The sequence below is a fragment of the Salmo trutta genome, chromosome 31 (assembly GCF_901001165.1).
Source record: "Salmo trutta chromosome 31, fSalTru1.1, whole genome shotgun sequence".
NCBI lineage: Eukaryota > Metazoa > Chordata > Actinopteri > Salmoniformes > Salmonidae > Salmo > Salmo trutta.
In genome coordinates this window covers 15,911,875-15,930,165 of record NC_042987.1, presented here as the reverse complement: position 1 = coordinate 15,930,165, position 18,291 = coordinate 15,911,875, and the positions used below count along the sequence as shown (strand labels likewise).

The following is an 18,291-nucleotide window of genomic DNA, read 5'->3' as shown; positions in this document are numbered from 1 at the left end:
GGATGGAATTGAGCATTGACATGAGCTGAGGTCAGTGGCTGGCAAGGAACTGCCTGTCTAAAAAAAACTGATTTACTCACAAATAAACTTTGATGAAGCAAAAATTCACTATACAACAGATAACTCCAACAATCAGGCATAAGCTATTAAGCTATTAACCGAAATGAACAACGTCAAGAAAAATCCTCAAATGTAAATACCAATGTAGCCATGATACACAAGCGATAACCTGAGATGGTGGCATATTTCATATCGTCCTACAAAATGACACTCTGATCATCATAGCTCAGCCATAGACCGAGTTACAACTGATAGCTGGAACTAAAATACCAACATATGGACACATTTCATCCAAATCATCCCCAACACAAACCCCATAGCCTTTCACAATGGATTTACAATTCTTACAATGCACAGCATGCTGCGTGTGCAAACACACACACATACAGTACCATATATAATAAATATGGTATTAACAAAATCTTCACATCAACACTTGAAATTAATGAAAAATGCAGTTTAAAATGCAAAAAAAGTGTCTCAAAATGAAGTTCTACCTTAATAAATAAAATGCATCAAAGTGATGTTGTCTATTCTCATATTCATTCAACAGTAGCCTAACTCGTAAAATGCAAAGGAAAATGCATTTAGAAAATGCATCGTTGTAGGGCCAAGGATGACAAAATGATCAAATCTGGTTTTCATTTGAACACTGATATTGTCAAAAAATGTTGTAAAACATTCCTCTAGTCTCATCTGTAATCGTCTTGTCTGCTTCGGTTTCTGTGTCTGTCAGGCTGAGTGTGGTTCATTTGATCGGATGATTTTCTGTCCCTTCCTCTGATGAACGTCAGGAAACTCCGGTGTTGGTCTCCCTCTCTGAATTATACCAAGTTTTACTTCAAAATCCAACTTGGAAAATTGTTTTAGGTGCAGTATAGTATCAATTGGTCAGGTTGCTAGCTTCGTTCAGTTTAAAGGATGTGAACGCCAAATTATGTAGACACGTCCACATGTGCAGAGTTTACCCCAGGTTTACCCACACAACATGATGAGGCAATACTCATGCGCAAAATAGGAAATTGGCTCAACGCACAAATTAAACTACAGTCATAGCAGCGAGGCCTATGCTGACCCAATCCAGACAGTGACTGTATGGGAACGGCCTTGCACGTTTTGATGCCGTTTTAGCCAATTTTGAAATGCTGAGTATAAAAACCACCAGAATCAGCTTTTTTATTAGACTATCACAGGGTAAGCACTGCCTGCACTGTCTACCTTGCCTACCCTGACTGCATGTCACTGGAACTGAGACATAGTTGACTAGAGAGGAGAAAGAAAGACAAATAGATACAAGGTGGAGAAACATACATGATTTGCCATTGTGAAATGAATAGTAGCTAAAAGGCATACATTATGTAGCCTGAAATCTGAATACCTGAAAATAATAGTGAAATAGAACTATACTCATGTTTGGGTTTCAGGTGATTAGTTATGCATACCAGTTGCTCACAAATCCATCTATAGCAATGATGTAACAAGGCCACCACCTAGTGGTACTGCCTTACCTGTACACCTACCTTGGACAGATAAATGTGAAACGTGAAATTCACAAAGATGGAAAACAACTACTGTACATTATTGAGATAATGCAATCATAAAGTCAATATTGGCATTTAACCACCCCAAATAGTAGTTGAGGTAACCCGCAGCTTTACCACATTAACGAGGGCTCTCTGATGTCTGGAATGGGGAATGGTTCAAGTTCAATATAGCATCTACACTAGTGGCGCTAGTGATCCTTTCCTGTTTCATGGACATGATGCATCCCAAACCATATAGACAAGACTCTGGAGCCTTCCCTCTGCATCACACATTACCAGGCTTACAGCTTTCCTATATGACTGGGAACAACTGACTTCCAAGCTTCGATTGGACAGACAGATATTCAATTCATTCCAAGTCAATCTGACCCTTCTATAAGGTCTATCACAAACTTTTCATAAATTTGGGTTCAATATTGATTTGAATGTAAATTGACCTATCATGAAAGTAAATTGGATTGGATTATTCTATGTAGTGGATAAAAAATGTAAGTTGAATCAAAAGAGCCAGAGGTTTGTAAATTACAGAATATGGGGAGTATGGGGACCTCGGACCGGGGTCTATGGGGGCCTCGGGACGGGGTCTACTGGGACCTCGGACTGGGGTCTATGGGGGCCTCGGGACGGGGTCTACGGGGGCCTCGGACCGGTGTCTATGGGGGCCTCGGGACGGGGTCTACGGGGACCTCGGACCGGGGTCTATGGGGGCCTCGGGACGGGGTCTACGGGGACCTCGGACCGGGGTCTATGGGGGCCTCGGGACGGGGTCTACGGGGGCCTCGGGCCGGGGTCTATTTATTGTGAAAAATGAAGTGGTAAAAGCGCTATTTTTTCATCTGCAGTCATTTTTAATAATCTAAACATCATATTTTCACTAACAGCATCAGCAGATGTGCATGACACCTTCCGGGAGAGTGTTACATTCGGAAAAGACTGACACTTCAGAAATTGAAAAAAAAAACTTTTAAAACATTTTACTTAACCTTTATTTAATCAGGAAAAGACCCTGGAGATTAGAAACATGTACATGTAAATGCATAATAAAGTACCCCTTAACATTGTAGTGATCTTATCCATGTCATACAGACCATCATTGCCCCAGGTTATGTTATATTATTAATCATGTGGAATGGTCCTGAAAGGCATCTGAATCCATTTCTGCAGCTATGAAATGTTTAGTCCAGATTTATATTAGCTATTCAGCGATTAAATTGGATAGGTTTTTCTTCCAACTGACTTGAGAGAGTTGGTGGTTGATCGATTTGTCTGCGCTCAAAGACCGGGCTTGATAGATACATTACGTGCGTCTCTCTCACAGTCTATAGGCTACTTCCAATTGGTGGGTCCCTTAAACATGATGGATGTATTTAGAGTAACACAGGCCTACCTCTATCCATAGGACTCCTGTGGAACTCCTCATTTCATGGAATGGCCTCCTTGTCACATATAAACAGCTTATCTGTTGAATAAATAAAAGGTCAAGTAAGAGATATTTTTCAGATAATGTTATGTGTATAAACTGTGTAGGTCAACCTGGCTATCAATACTACCTTCAATGCTGTTGAGTATTCCTTCAACAACAACCACAACCACCAGAAATGACTAGCACCACCACTACACATCTTAATGATTCACAGTCCATCATAAGTCTACTTCCCTAAACTGCTGAGTGTTTCAGTTGGGCAGTCATGCATCATGTCTTATTAATGAAGCCCTGACATTACGATTAGATGCATGTTATGTATGATTGATGATGGATAGATTTAGATATCAGCCTGCCCATTCGATCACTTTAGACAAGACATGTCTCTTAAAAATGGGACTCGAGGGTAAGCTTGCTTGGCTCTTCTGAAAGGTTACTTTAGAAAATAAGTACATCTTGGACTGGGACGTCGATTGGTGCAGCTGCGGCTGGGTTAATCCATGTTGCTCTAATAGTCAGCCATTACCTGGCAAGGATCCCCTGACTCCATTTTAAACGCTGGGTGTGTTCGAGCAGTAAGCCTAACGAAGACGACTATAGACGAAAGTCGGTGAGTGAAGTTGTGGAAGGTGCATCTGCAACAGCAGAAAGTCGGACACTGTAGTGGTTTTCCAACAACAAGGCTCAGATCAACATTGCAGTGTCACCATAGCTGCTATTGGTTATAAAAGCTTTTCTGTATAAATGTCTAAATCAACTTTTCTAAATCCCCATATCACACACCCACAAACTGGTAACATAACCTGTGTGCAATTAATTGGATACAGAGATATCTAAAATCTCACCTTCATTCTTCTTATTCGATGAGGTTTAACAGCGGTTGGCATCCAATAAATGTTGCATTACCACCACCTTATACTTTGCTTTAAAGAAAATGGAATTGAAAAAGAAATCAACAAATACCCTACCATCTAACCCTACACTCACTAAAAACCCACCACCCTTCTCCACTATTTAAATCTATCTGGTCCTACCTCAGTCCAACGGTCTGAAAAGACGGGACACCACCACTTAACATGCCCTCTGCTTCACGCCGCCCTGTCTGTGTTGCACCAAACGACGAGCATCACAAACACCAGGAATCTTCCCCTTCAGTTGGTCAACGTTCACATTTACCGCTACCCCCAGTAATCATTCTTTCAATGGTGCGCTTTTCTTGAGAGGATTACAATTCATATTCGCCTGCTCCCTCTGACCAGCAGAAACAGAAACAATTATCACAAGACCACTTCTGGTTACCTTCCGATTCCACAGCACCCAAGTCTGTTTTTAACCCACCCTGATACCACAAATGGATCAGCCAAAAAGCAAGGGTCCACTTTTCCAAAAAATGTCCCTCCTACAGTCACACTCATCTTTATCCTGACCCTCTGTGCAAGCCACGGGCTCTGAGAACTTCCCCATACCTACCACCACCGATACTTCACCCTCACTCACTTTCATTTCTCATCCTGTCTTCGATCCGGCATACAGCTCACCCTGCTTACACTTTCTAACATTCTTCGTTAACAAACCATCTCCCCTTTCCGCCATTTTAACCGATTCAAGCTCGCCCTCTTTCTCCCTCTCTCTCTTTGACCGCTGCCTCTCTTTTCCCCTTCATTCCTCCTCCGTAATCCAAGTAAAACGTCTCCTTATTATAATACTGCACTTCTCCTGTCATATATCTTGTTCTTGCCCTCTCAAGGGATGCCATTTTCCACCCTCGAACCAGTATCCTTGACTAGGTCAGCTTCCTAAGCAAAAGAGCAATCTCTTTTCAATAACATGTACTTTGATAATAAATGGAGAAGGGCCTTCATTCATTCTCATCACTTTCATTTGTATCCCTTGTAGATTTTGAATTGTGGCAAAGTTGGTTCCTTTTTCAGTCACATCTTTGGCCACATCAGTCACATCCCAGTTGTGATTGATCCCTGAACCCATGTGACGCCGTTTTGAAGTGTATAAAAACCTCCTTCATTTCCCTGCCTGTAAAAAATCCTGATAAATACCACAAGCAGCCACAACCCCTTACATGTAAATAATTTATCTACAAAAATAATGCTATGACACTAAAATAGTGTCATAGCCTATAGTGTCAACACCTTAATGATTGGTTGACAAATGGTGCCTCCCACAATGCAGGTGATGGCTACATGTTGCAATTGGTGAGAAGCAACTGCAGCGACTTGAAGACAATTTTATCATAAACCGCATTATCTTTGATCACATGATTTTTGTAAAGTTCATGCAGTCAACATGTAGGCGCAAGTCTGAAAATGTTTATGCCCATAATGCAACACAATTTGGAAGGCGGTGACCAAAGATGGTCAAAGTCTTGACAAAAGTGATCTGCTCGAGCGTGCCCACTATTTTAGTGTCACAGCATTATTTTTGTAGATAAATTACTTACATGTTCGGGGTTGTGGCTTTTTGTGGCTCGAGGCTAAGGTGAGATTCCTCAAGTGGTACAGCAACAGCAACATTTGGAGCACAGTGGATGTTGATAGAAGTTATTTTCGTATTGATACAACTCCACCCAAAACATTTAGGCCTTTATCAGGAATTTTTTGCAGGCAGGGAATCGAAGGAGGTTTTTATACACTTCAAAATAGTGTCACTTGTGTTCAGGGATCAATCACAATTGGAATACAATACAAAACATGATGGCTGTGGTTCAAAAATGCAAAGTAGACAACCGTGGGCCGTCAACCCTCAGCCCTTGAATGACGTTTTAAATCGTCACATCCGAGTGTACCTTAAATGTCGCTTGCCCATGTGAGGGTCAGTGATGACCAGAGTGGTAACGGCCTGGGTGGAAATCTTGGTTGAGCCTAAAAACAATCAACCTTAAGCTATTGATGTACTTAGCAAGCTAACGTAGCTAGCACTCCTGTCAGGTAGCTAGCTACAGTTACCCATAGCTGGATCACTAACTTTATAGTTTGGCCATTTATTCCAATAAGTTTCTGAATTCCCAAAAATATGTTTATAAAGCTAGTTAGCTATATGTTTTATAGGCTCCTCACTATGGGCTCGTTTGAGTGGTAAGGCGAAAGCAACCGACTGTAGACTAAGGTTTAAGGAGTGAAGTCGGGAGAGGTGCATCTGTGACAGACTAAAGTCGGACACTGATGTGGTTTTCCAACAGAAAGGCTCAGTGTTGCCGTTGTTTATAAATCATTTTGAAATAAACATGTCTCCAACCCCCTAAGCCAGTGTTTCCCAACCCTGGTCCTCGAATACCTCCAACAGTACACATTTTTATTGTAACCCTGAACAAGCACACCTGATTCAACTTTCCAGCTAATCATCAACCTCAATGAGTTGAATGAGATGTGTTTGTCAAGGGATACAACAGAACTGTGTTGTTGGGGGTACTCGAGGACCCACTGACATAGGCCTTGGGAAACACTGACATAGGCCTACTCACAAAATTGAAAATATACTGTGTGTGTGTACATTGTACAATCAATTGGTGAGAGAGCATCAAATATCACATTTATTTGTACATCAACACTGTATACATTAATTGTAGCCAAGTTGGTTCCTGTTTCAGTCACATCTTTGGCCATGTTTGCGTGGGTCAAACAAATACAACCTAATAATTGGTTGACAATAGAGCCTCCCACAGGGTAGGCGATGGCTGCCCGATGAAGTTGGTGAAGAGCAACTGCAGAAACTTGCAGCCGACTGCAGTCAAAACTTCCAGACCTCTTATCACAATTTTTGTAAAGTTCATGCAGTCGACGTGTCTGGCAAATCTGACAATTATTAACCCCATAAGGCAAAATACTTTGAAAGGCATGTAGCTTAGCGGTTAAAACCATTTGGCCAGTAACCGAAAGATTGCTGGTTTGACTCCCAAAGCTGACTAGGTGAAAAATCTGTTGATATGTTGAGGCACTTAACCCTAATTGCTCCTGTAAGTTGTTCTGGATAAGAACGTCTGCTAAATGACTAAAATGTTTTAAAAAATGGTCACCGACTTGACAAAAATGATCTGTTTGAATGTGCCCTATGAACCTCATATGACCATTTGCCACAGTTAAAATCAATAGGCGCGTTTGAGGTGTAAGGCAAAACTAACCAACTGTAGATGAAAGTCGAGCAGTGAAGTCTGGGAGGTGCATCTGCGACAGCTGAAAGTCAGACACTGATGTGGTTTTCAGTATTGCCATTGTATATAAAAGTTTATCTTTATAATGTTGAAATAAACATGGCTCCAACCCCCATATCACACACTCACAAACTGAAATCATATGTAGGTACATTGTACTATCAATCAGTGAGAGAGAACATCAAATATCACATTCATTTGTATATATCCACTGTATACATGAATTGCGTCAAGGGTGGTGCCTGTGTCAATAATGTGCTTGGTCACATTCGCATGAGTCAAACAAAAACACCCTAACGATTGGTTGGCAATAGAGCTTCCCACAATACAGGGGATGGCTGCAGGATGAAGTTGGTAAAGAGCGACTGCAGAAACGTGCAGTCGACTGCAGTTAAAACTTCATGACCTTTGATCGAATGATTTTTGTAAAGTTCATGCAGTTGACATCTAGGGGTAAGTAGGACCATTTTTGACCACATAATGCAACACACTTTGAAAGGCGGTGACCAACGACGGTAACCAACGATGGTGCCAAATGTTATATATATATATATATATTTTAGCTAAGATAGCTAGTAAGCTAGCATCATAAGTTTGTCTCAAAAAAGTGCAGCGTGTTGATTAAATGAGACACTTCGCGGCCACAAGAGTGACACGTGACTACAGTTTTCATTGAATTGTGGGTCATATCAACCCTGCAAGTGACCATACTGGGCTTGTTTGAGTGGTAAGACTTAAGCAACCGACTGCAGAGGAAAGTCGAGGACTGAAGTCGGGGGAGGTGCATCTGCTACAGCCGAATGTCGGACACTGATGTGGTTTTCCAACAGCAAGGCTCAGTGCAACATGGCAGTGTTGCTATTATTTGTAAACGTTTTTTGTTGTTGTAATGTAACCACCATATCACACACTCACATACTGTAAATATATGTGTGTACATTGTACTATCAATTGGGGAGAGAGAGCCTCAAATATCACATTTATTTGTACATATCCACATCCACTGTATACATATAAATTCTGGCAAAGTTGCATCCTGTTTAGTCAGGTCTTTGGTCCTGTTCGCATGAGTCAAACAAAAACACTCTAATGATTGGTTGACAAATAGTGCCTCCCACAATGCAGGCGATGGCAGCAAGTTGCAGCTGGTGAAGAGCAACTGCAGAAAATTGAAGTGAACTGCAGTCGAAACTTCATGACCTTTGATCACATGGTCGTTGTTAAGTTCACGCAAGTCGGACAATTTCTATCCCCATAATGCAACACACTTTGAAAGGCTGTGACCAACGATGGACACCAATTTAACTAAAGTGATCCGCTCAAACGCTCCCACTGTGAATCCAAAACCACCTTCTCGCCCCTAACTACCTACTCGCTCGTAGGGCCCTCCGTTATAACGTGTTGCTGATGAAACTCTGAGGGTGACTTCCAGAGAGTGGCGATGGGATCAATAAACACATCAACTTCAAGACACACTCCTGAAGTAATGAAGTGAACATGAAATTCAAATGAACAAATCCCCCCTGTTTTACAAGATATAAACCTCAGTAACAGTTAAACATTTAATTTGGAAGGTATTTCATCTGTTACGTGTCAAGTCTCGAAATTTGACATAAACAAATGCAGCCTGCAGCCTTGCTGGCTCGGTCGAAGTGGCTATCTGAGGGTCTAATTAGCCCCTACACCCGCAATAATTATCACTCTCTCAGCTTTGGGACACTTGAGCCAAAGGTGTTCACTCTCTCCCTAGAGCTAAATCGAGGGCTGAGGAGGCATCTTTTGGGAATTGGACAGCATCTTAAGATGGCAATCAAACTGCATCCGGCTTCAATGGGGATTCAGGGAGAGTGGCTAGCGCAAGTGACGTAAAGTAGTTTGATATTTTCCAGTGAGCAACGTCTGCCATCAAACGACTGTGATGATTAATGAGGTAACCACTTCTGCTGCTCTAAGGGGATCAATTATTAGGCTATTGAGAAAGGGTTTGTTTATTATTTGTTCTTCTTCATTTTCAGGTCCTCCATTGATTTATTCCCCTCTTGCCAAAACGCCAAAACGCCAAAACTTTACTTGAAAACTTGAAACAAAAGCAGCCAGGTTAAATGTAATATGGACATGAAACACATGGGGGCAGCAGTATAATATCTATGAATCATCACAACCATCAACAAAGCCAAAATCCAAGTGAACTAAAACTACTGTCAAAGAAAGCCTGTGGCATTTACCCACACTCAAATAAACACAATAGGAGTAATAGGCTATGTCTGTCACATTTTAAGAGATTGTTGGTGCTGTTGTGAAAAATGTTGAATCTAGTGCGTTGGATACCTTTGGTGTTCATTGATTATGTTGATGCTAGCTTAGACAATAACATATGGGGAAACTATAGTGCACATCCAGCAAGGCTACATAAGCTACTCAGGCAAAGTGAGTATTTCAGCGCAGAAGCCAGGCATGTCCTACCTGTGATTTGAACTCACATCCTTGGAATCAGAGTACTAACCAGTACAACATGGAACCGTCCATAACCTTTAAGCTGTAGAACACTAGCTCTGGGCTCTCAGTCCGAGGTATGGACCACACAGTGTCAATTTTATCATGTCAATTTTGGTGAGGCAAACAAATTAAAAAAATGTGGTATGCAAGCCAGCAAAGCCACTACACAACACTGAACAATGCATTAATTGCCTTATAACGGTGACAAACGGTGCACACAAGCCACCACACAACACAATACTGAACAGTACATGAATTGCACTATAACGGTGACAAACGGTGCACATTCAGCCTCATTTACTGCCTTTTAAAAAAACATAGCTGATGTGCTTTCTATTGACAATTGAGATGTACAAACTATGGCATAAGGGGACAACAAGCAGATAAGAGGCAATCCTTAATTTTGATTAAGACATTAATGAGCGAACTAGGACAGACGTAGTCAATATAACTATTTGTTCAGCACTTTTGAAAGGGGGCGTATAAGCAGACAATGAAAGCTCTTACAATATTCGATGATTACATTTCTCTAAAACAGGTTATAGGCTACATGTGCACCACCAAGTCAGAACAGTAGGCAAAATTAAGAGGGGAAAATAGACCAAATGATTAGGGTTAGGCACATGGGCTACTAAAAGTTTACTACGTAACATACACTTAGTATTGCTTTCTTAGCTACAGTATACATATCTCCCTGGCTTATTACATAATTTATGCAGCAGCATACAATACATTTTTAGACTCACCTTGTTGTGCTGTGCTCACTTGAACAGGAAGGTGGCACTGGTCCATCACGGGCAAATTTTGTCATCAAACTTTGTCATCAAAGTCTGACATTCTCTGAATTTAAGTTGCTTTCAAGACAACTGGGAACTCTGAAAAAAACAAGGTTGAATCATGATGATGTCAGTGATCTTCAGGTCGTAGCTCTAGAAAGAAAGAGGCCCGAGTTCCGGATTTACAATTCCGAGTTGGATGACCGTTCAAAACGCATTTTCCCAGTCGGAGCTCATTTTTTCTGAGTTCCCAGTTGTCTTGAACTTACGGAAGTCAGATCTCGCAGTTCCAAGTTAACAGTTGTTTTTAGCCCGGCACAAATCATACTTCAATGACAGAATGGCCAATGTTGAGTGTTTATCATTTTAAACTTGCAAAAAAAGAGACCCCTAATCCCAGACTTGGGACCATACCACCACTCCACTGAATAGCAGGCTAGTGATTGCTTTGCAATGCTTGCAGTTAGCCACTGATTCTTTCCAAACCACTAATGGTTGAATTTGCAATTTCCAACTAGTTTTGTAATGTTTATGTCCAATGGCAGATGAGCACCGACACATTTTATCTATAATTTCTCTTCATTATTTATCTTCATATGACAAGGATTTTGGAAACATTCAGGTGCTAGGACATATTTTATTATAGACAGAGCATTTGGCCAGCATCAGACAGTCGGAGCGTCGGGGCATTTTGCCTTCTCCCTACAGTTCTCAGCAATTAGCTTCGCCCATGACTGCCTCATGTGAGCTACAATCCCCACACTGTGTTTTAAAGTTTAGAAACGTCAATAATCAACGCTTCCATTGCAGCTTTCGAAACATATGGCCCTTATATTTCATCAGCGAAAAAGATTCCTTCCAATAAAAAATATATACTTACTGTAGCAGTTTTGCACAGATCCATACAGCTATGTGTGCCTCCATCCGACAAAACTACACTTCTGCTACACTTCCCGAGTTACACTTCCACACTGGTGTTCAGAGCATGCTAGATAGCTACTTAGAAAATAAAGGAAAGCCGCACACTCTAAGAGCTCAGATGCAAAAATGTAATAACCAACATTTCGACAGCGAAGCTGTCTTCATCAGGGTATCATCACAAACACTGCGAGATGAGTCATTTATATAGTGTCAAGAGACACACAGGTGTTTGTAATCATGGCCAAGTATGGCCTAATATCATTGGTTAACTCAAATATTTTAAAAAAATGGTATACAAAGAACATACAAAAAGACAAACAAATGGATAACATACGATCATAGCATTTGTAGTCTAAAATGTATCTAACAAACAATTACAATGGCAAAATCACAATCACAAGAATGGCTTCAGATCAAAGTCTATGTTGAGACCGAAGGGAGCAAGGGTCTTTAAGTTAAAGATCCAGGCAGCCTCTCGTTTTAACAGTAAATTATCAAGGTCACCCCCTCTCCTCGGGAGGGTGACATGTTCGATGCCAATATAACGCAGAGACGAAATCGAATGGTTTGCTTCCAAAAAGTGGGCCGCAACTGGGTAAGTCAAGTTTTTGCACCTAATGGTGCTACGGTGCTCTGAGATACGTACTTTTAATTCACGCTTTGTTTTACCCACATAATTTTTACCACAGGGACAAGTTATAAGATAAATAACTGCCTTAGTGGAACACGTAATAACACCTTTAATTGGGATAGATTTCCCTGTTTGGGGGTGTTTGAAGGATCTACATTTATAAGTGCCATTGCATTGAGCACAGCCATTACACTTGTAATTTCCATCCAGTAGGGGCGCAAATAGACGTTGTTCAGGAATATCTTGGGGTGGTAAATCAGAGTGTACCAATTGGTCTCTGAGATTTCTGCCCCGCGAGAATACGACCAGGGGAAGATCAGAAAACACATTACCGAGACTATCATCATATTTCAGAATGTAAAAAATATATACTTACTGTAGCAGTTTTGCACAGATCCATACAGCTATGTGTGCCTCCATCCGACAAAACTACACTTCTGCTACACTTCCCGAGTTACACTTCCACACTGGTGTTCAGAGCATGCTAGATAGCTACTTAGCTCAGGTGGTCACCTCTTCTTTTCCATCTGTTATCCGCAAACAAGTGCTGGAACACGGCGATATGACCATGTGGGAACACTAACCATAACACTATCAAGATGTGTATCAATTTAACCGCTGATATGAAAGATAAGTTCCTTATGCTTCCAAATCCGTACCAGGGACGATGCGTGTTCAGACCGAGCGGTGAGGATCTTAACAAAACACTGCCTTTGTCCAATGACTCTAATGTGTAATGTAATGGAACTGAGAGTCATGATCATGGGCTAGCAGAACCTGTGATAGTAAGGGACAAGGGTTAATAGAAAACCTTTCTTGGCAAGCAGGGCAGGATTGAGTCTGAAACAGTAAACAGTAGGCCCTAAGTGTGATGTGTGAGTCTGAATCAGTATCCAGGATCAGAACTATCCGTTTTAAACAATAAACTAAAATGGGCAAATACTTAGACCTATGTGACTGACAGGTGCCATACCGATCGCCAGGGGGCGCTAAGTCCACATGTGGTCGCTGAAACTCATTTCATCAAGCACAGTTAGTCCCATCCTTCCCCATACTGCAGTTGATACGTGGGGCCAATACATCTCTCTCGCTCTTCCTGCATTGTTTATTATTAACAGTTCGATGTTTTTATTTTGAGATAGTACATTGTTTTCATGTTATTATTTACCATATTGTCCTTTCTTTATGCTGTAATCTTCAGGGATTCAATTATGTCTATGGTCTATTCGATCTTATCTGGAAATCACCCATGTGGGTCCTTTGTATATTAATGATATTTACATGGGGGACTTTCCCCCAATACTTTTCGGGTAGTCGATATAAAACAAACAAAAAAATACACCACTAAAGACCATGACACAACGAAACTATATTGATGACACGCAAGGTTGTGGGGATTTACTGTTACAGTCCCAGTAACGCTTCAAACATGTTGAGCTTCTTTATAATATGTTTTATTTAGGTAAAACATATTTATGTATATTTAGTCGATAACTGTACTTCTACATGATTTCAGGCTAATGCATTCATATCTTCAGTAAATGGCATATAAAAAATAAATAACATATAGCCTTGGCCTACTAGTTGCTGTCATTTACAGAAGTCACTGTACATAATAATAATAATAATAATAATAATAATGTATAATAATAATAATAAATAATACCTATTATTTATTGACTTTATTGCACTTACATTTATGTTCACTGATGATGGTCGCCGTTTACCGTTAATACAGAGAGGATTGGGGGAATGGGTGGGCAGAGGAATGGGGTTTAAAGTAAGAGGCACGTTGTGAATTGTGTAAACAGCTCGGGGCAGTGGAAAAGTTCATGCCCGGGTCCCAGTAAGGAGAAACCGGCGGAGCACCAGGCCAGTGGACGGCCATTTAATCAATACGACCTGTAAGGGATTAGTGCGTTATTGCGCCTCACAAGGACCATTAATACATATATATGCCATTTAGCAGACGCTTTTATCCAAAGCGACATACGTGTATACAATTTACAGTGGTCCCGGGAATCAAACCCACTACTCTGGCGTTTCAAGCGCCATGTTCTACTAACTGAGGTACAAAGGATCAATTATCAAGTTCATGTTTTTGCCTCTTCTGTATATTCTCTAAAAGTTTGCCAAAAGAGAATCTGTTGGGAGCATCGTATTCATACAAAATAATTTGTTATAGCCTATGTAATAGCCAAAGGCATTTCATATCAGTTACGCTCCGATACAAGTTTGTGTTGCTTGCATTTGTTTTTAGGCAAATTTTAAGAACAATGGATTCCTTTAATTGCATTAAATATATTCTGGATTTTTATTTTTTACTATTCTTGCTGAGGGGTAATACCTCTTGTAAATAGGCCTACTTTATTAATTCAAAATTGCTAGGTATGCATGAAGAAATACTAGGCTAAATACATATCAAAACGATAATATCACTTAGGCCTATATAGAATGACTGTAATTGTTTCGATATAATGCAAACCTGGTCGTCCATAAAAATTTCTGGTGTGTTTTTTATTTTGAAGAGTGTCTCCCTGAGATCATTTTGGTTGAAAATGTTTTCTTTTAGTAATACAATTGATCCTCTTAAAAAAAACAAAAAAACATTTTAAAACGGAATATCGTGGTGTCCACGTTTAGCCGCCTATACTATAGAGATGGAGAAGTAAGGCTATATAGGGAATAGGTAAATACGATACAAGGGGTCTGAAGCTTTTAGATACCTTCAACTTGATACAATCTGTTTGAATTTAATCAACTATGTATTCACTGAGCAAGTATATAGGAGCTTTCCCATGCAACAAAAACTAACTGTATGCCCTATATAGTTTATCTTGTCGAGCCTACATTACAATGCCCCTATTCCGTTAATATTCACACATTTTGACCACAAGAATGACACAATTAGCTGTCTGATCACGCCATTTGGTTCTTCTGTTCAATCTGCTTCTCACTTAGCGCTAACTTTCGAAACTTGACCCCTTCTCCGGCCAAACTAGCTTTAATTCTGCCTTAATGAGATCTCACATACCGCCCACTGAACGGAATGAGGAGCGCTCTGTGGAGCTTTGATGCGACCACGCGTGTTGATTGAGACTTTTAACTAACATACCGCCTTAATAAAGCTTCGCAATAAGATGCTAAACAGCAGGAGACAAACACTAGGGATTATTTCCTCCTCTTAACGCGTATTTATTGCTTATTTGAAAACAGATGTTCGGCTGGAGATTTGAATGGACTGATTCACCCAAACGGAGGTGATGGAGTGTTTGTTCTCCATTTATTTCGTAATGAATATCACAATGTCACATTCTAAGTGAAAACTCTTTCGAAACATTATTGTAATAGCCCAGTAATTCATGTGTTAATTAAGGCCACACCATAGAATAAGGAATTGAATAGGATCTCTATGTTTCACACAATCGCCAACTGTCCTAATCATTAATAGCACATTAGTATGCTTAAATACAAATCTAGGCCTGTAATCCCATACAGTAGTTCATTAATGTACAAAATACATTGATATTTATTATGTATCATTCCACCTGGTGGTCTCAACAATGTGTTTGCTCGTGTATGGAAATATTCTGCAACAACTAAATCGAGTCCATAATCTGATTTTGTACGTGAGCAATCAGCGTGCTCACTGCTGAAGTCCTGTCTTTGTCGGAGTGGGCTGGGAGTTACACCTCCTCTCGTTTTTCTAAAGACGTGTGTGTGGCCAGGAGCCCGATCCAGTGCTGCTCACTCTGCACTGCCTGACCTACAATTGGACAGCTCGGATTCTCTTTGGGAGGAGCATACTGGCAGCAAAAAGGGGGAAAGAAGTTAACAGCGCAAAAGTATTCTGTAGTGACGGATGCCCAAAGTTCATACGTTTTTCAATGCGCGCCTCAGCACACTGAGATGGAAACCGCTTAAATCCTATTAAGACCTGGTACAGTGCATTCCTGATATTATTATTTGTCAAGTGACAAGACAGGAACTCCTGCTTTGAGCGCCTCAACTTTTCAGAAAGAAAAAGTGGAGCTCTCCGTCTGCATACTTTGGGAAGTTCGTTTTAGGCAGGAGCATAGTTGAGCTGTGGGGAGAAGACATGCAGGCGCGCTACTCCGTCTCGAGCCCCAACTCTCTGGGCGTCGTACCTTACATTAGTAGCGACCAAAGCTACTACCGGGCCGCCGCCGGTGGAGGATACACCGGGATGCCGGCCCCTATGAGTATGTACTCTCACTCGGCCCACGATCAGTACCCGGCCAGCATGGCGCGAGCCTATGGACCGTATACCCCGCAGCCCCAGCCGAAGGATATGGTGAAACCCCCGTACAGTTACATTGCGCTCATTACTATGGCTATCCAGAACTCGCCTGACAAGAAGGTGACCCTGAACGGGATTTATCAATTTATCATGGAGAGGTTCCCGTTCTACCGAGACAACAAACAGGGCTGGCAGAACAGCATCAGGCACAATCTCTCTCTCAATGAGTGTTTTGTCAAAGTTCCCCGTGATGACAAAAAGCCTGGCAAGGGGAGCTACTGGACCCTGGACCCGGACTCATACAACATGTTCGAGAACGGCAGCTTCTTGAGGAGGAGGCGACGGTTCAAGAAGAAAGACGCAATGAAAGACAAGGATGACCGGGGTGCTAAGGAGACGCCGTCTAGACAGGGCCGGGACACGGAGCAGCCCGTGCAGGGCTCCCAGCCAGTCCGGATCCAGGATATTAAGACAGAGAACGGGAACGCGACACCCCCACAGGCCGCCTCGCCCTCCCTGAGCACTGTGCCCAAAGTCGAGAGTCCCGACAGCAGCAGCAGCAGCATGTCCAGCAACGGCAGCCCCCACAGCATCCCGTCCAACAGGTCTATCGGCATGGAGAGCTCCGAGCAGCAGCAGCAGCAGCAGCATCACCAGCACAGCCAGGCCCAGGGCTTCAGTGTGGACAACATCATGACTTCCCTCCGGGGGTCCCCACAGGATGCCACAGAGCTTGCCCCGTCCCTCATCGCCTCGTCCAGGACAGGTATAACACCGTCTTTGTCCCTGAACTATTCACCGAACCAGACGTCAGTCTATAGCTCACCCTGTAACCAAAACTCTATCTCCACTACCTCGAATGCTAGCTACCATTGTAATATGCAAGCCATGAGTTTATACGCCGGGGATAGATCTAGCCACCTAGCTCCGACTACCACCGTGGATGAAACGTTGCCAGATTACTCCATCACGACCACCTCCTCCCCTCTGGCCCACGGCAATCTAAACACTGGGCAGGAGGGCCACCATCCCCACCAAGGGCGACTTCCCTCATGGTACCTCAACCAGGCAGGGGACCTGGGCCACATCGGGGCGACCTACCCAGCCCAGCAGCAGAACTTCCACTCCGTGCGTGAGATGTTCGAATCTCAAAGAATTGGCTTGAATAATTCTCCAGTGAACGGGAATAACAGCTGTCAAATGTCCTTTCCCCCTAGCCAATCCATCTATCGCACGTCAGGAGCTTTCGTCTATGACTGCAGCAAGTTCTGACCAAATTCTTTTTCATTGTATTGATCTTCTTCATAAAAAATATCGTGAGTCGTTTTACCCACCACCTGCCACGACGATGGACTAAAACGAAACAGAACACAAATAATGGACAGATTAAAAAAGACATGATCTTGGTTTGTAAAGAACAGTGTTACGGCTAATAACACGTAAGTCTCTTCTCGCTTTTGTGACATGTTTTAAAGATAAGAATATGCCAGTCTTTCATGGACATATTATTACGTGTAAATTGCATATAGTAATTTATTTCTAAACTGCCGGATATTATGGACCAAACACCAAAAAAGTGTTTCTAAATTGAAATGCCTTAATTGTCCAAATATGTTCCATTATAAAAAGCGGAACTTGTATATCGTCGTACTCTTTCAAAGTTTCTTCTTTTGTTGAAAAGTATTCTGAAGGAATTGCATTGTTTGTTTAATAAATTGCCATTTTATTTGAGTTAAAGCTACGCCTGATTTCTTATAGACTATATGGCATTCTCAACACTGATATTTTTTTGACAGTTTGTGTAATTTAACCAGACCTTATTTCTCACAGACTTTTAAGCTGTAAGCTATTTTTCATCCTGTTTCAAACCTATCGACGTGGGATCACTGGCAGCGATTGATAAATCAGACTTTAAATCACAGCCTTTTTTTTGGACAGGTTAGGTTACCATTCTCACTATACATTTTCACAGACAATGTATAATTGTAATCACGGAGTTTGGTCAGTTCGTTTAGGC

General features: G+C 41.6%; 1 protein-coding gene across 1 annotated transcript; it reads left to right on the top strand.

Moving 5' to 3' along the window:
* The first annotated feature begins 15,709 nt into the window (after positions 1-15,709).
* LOC115169627 (forkhead box C1-A) lies at positions 15,710-18,007 on the top strand. The gene has a single exon (XM_029725443.1). It carries the CDS (start codon positions 16,113-16,115, stop codon positions 17,544-17,546), a length of 1,434 nt encoding a protein of 477 aa, XP_029581303.1. The 5' UTR covers positions 15,710-16,112; the 3' UTR covers positions 17,547-18,007.
* The last annotated feature ends 284 nt before the right edge of the window (positions 18,008-18,291 follow it).

Excerpts from the sequence above, each read along its gene's own strand:
- LOC115169627 (XM_029725443.1), top strand. The coding sequence starts at position 16,113 with ATGCAGGCGCGCTACTCCGTCTCGAGCCCCAACTCTCTGGGCGTCGTA.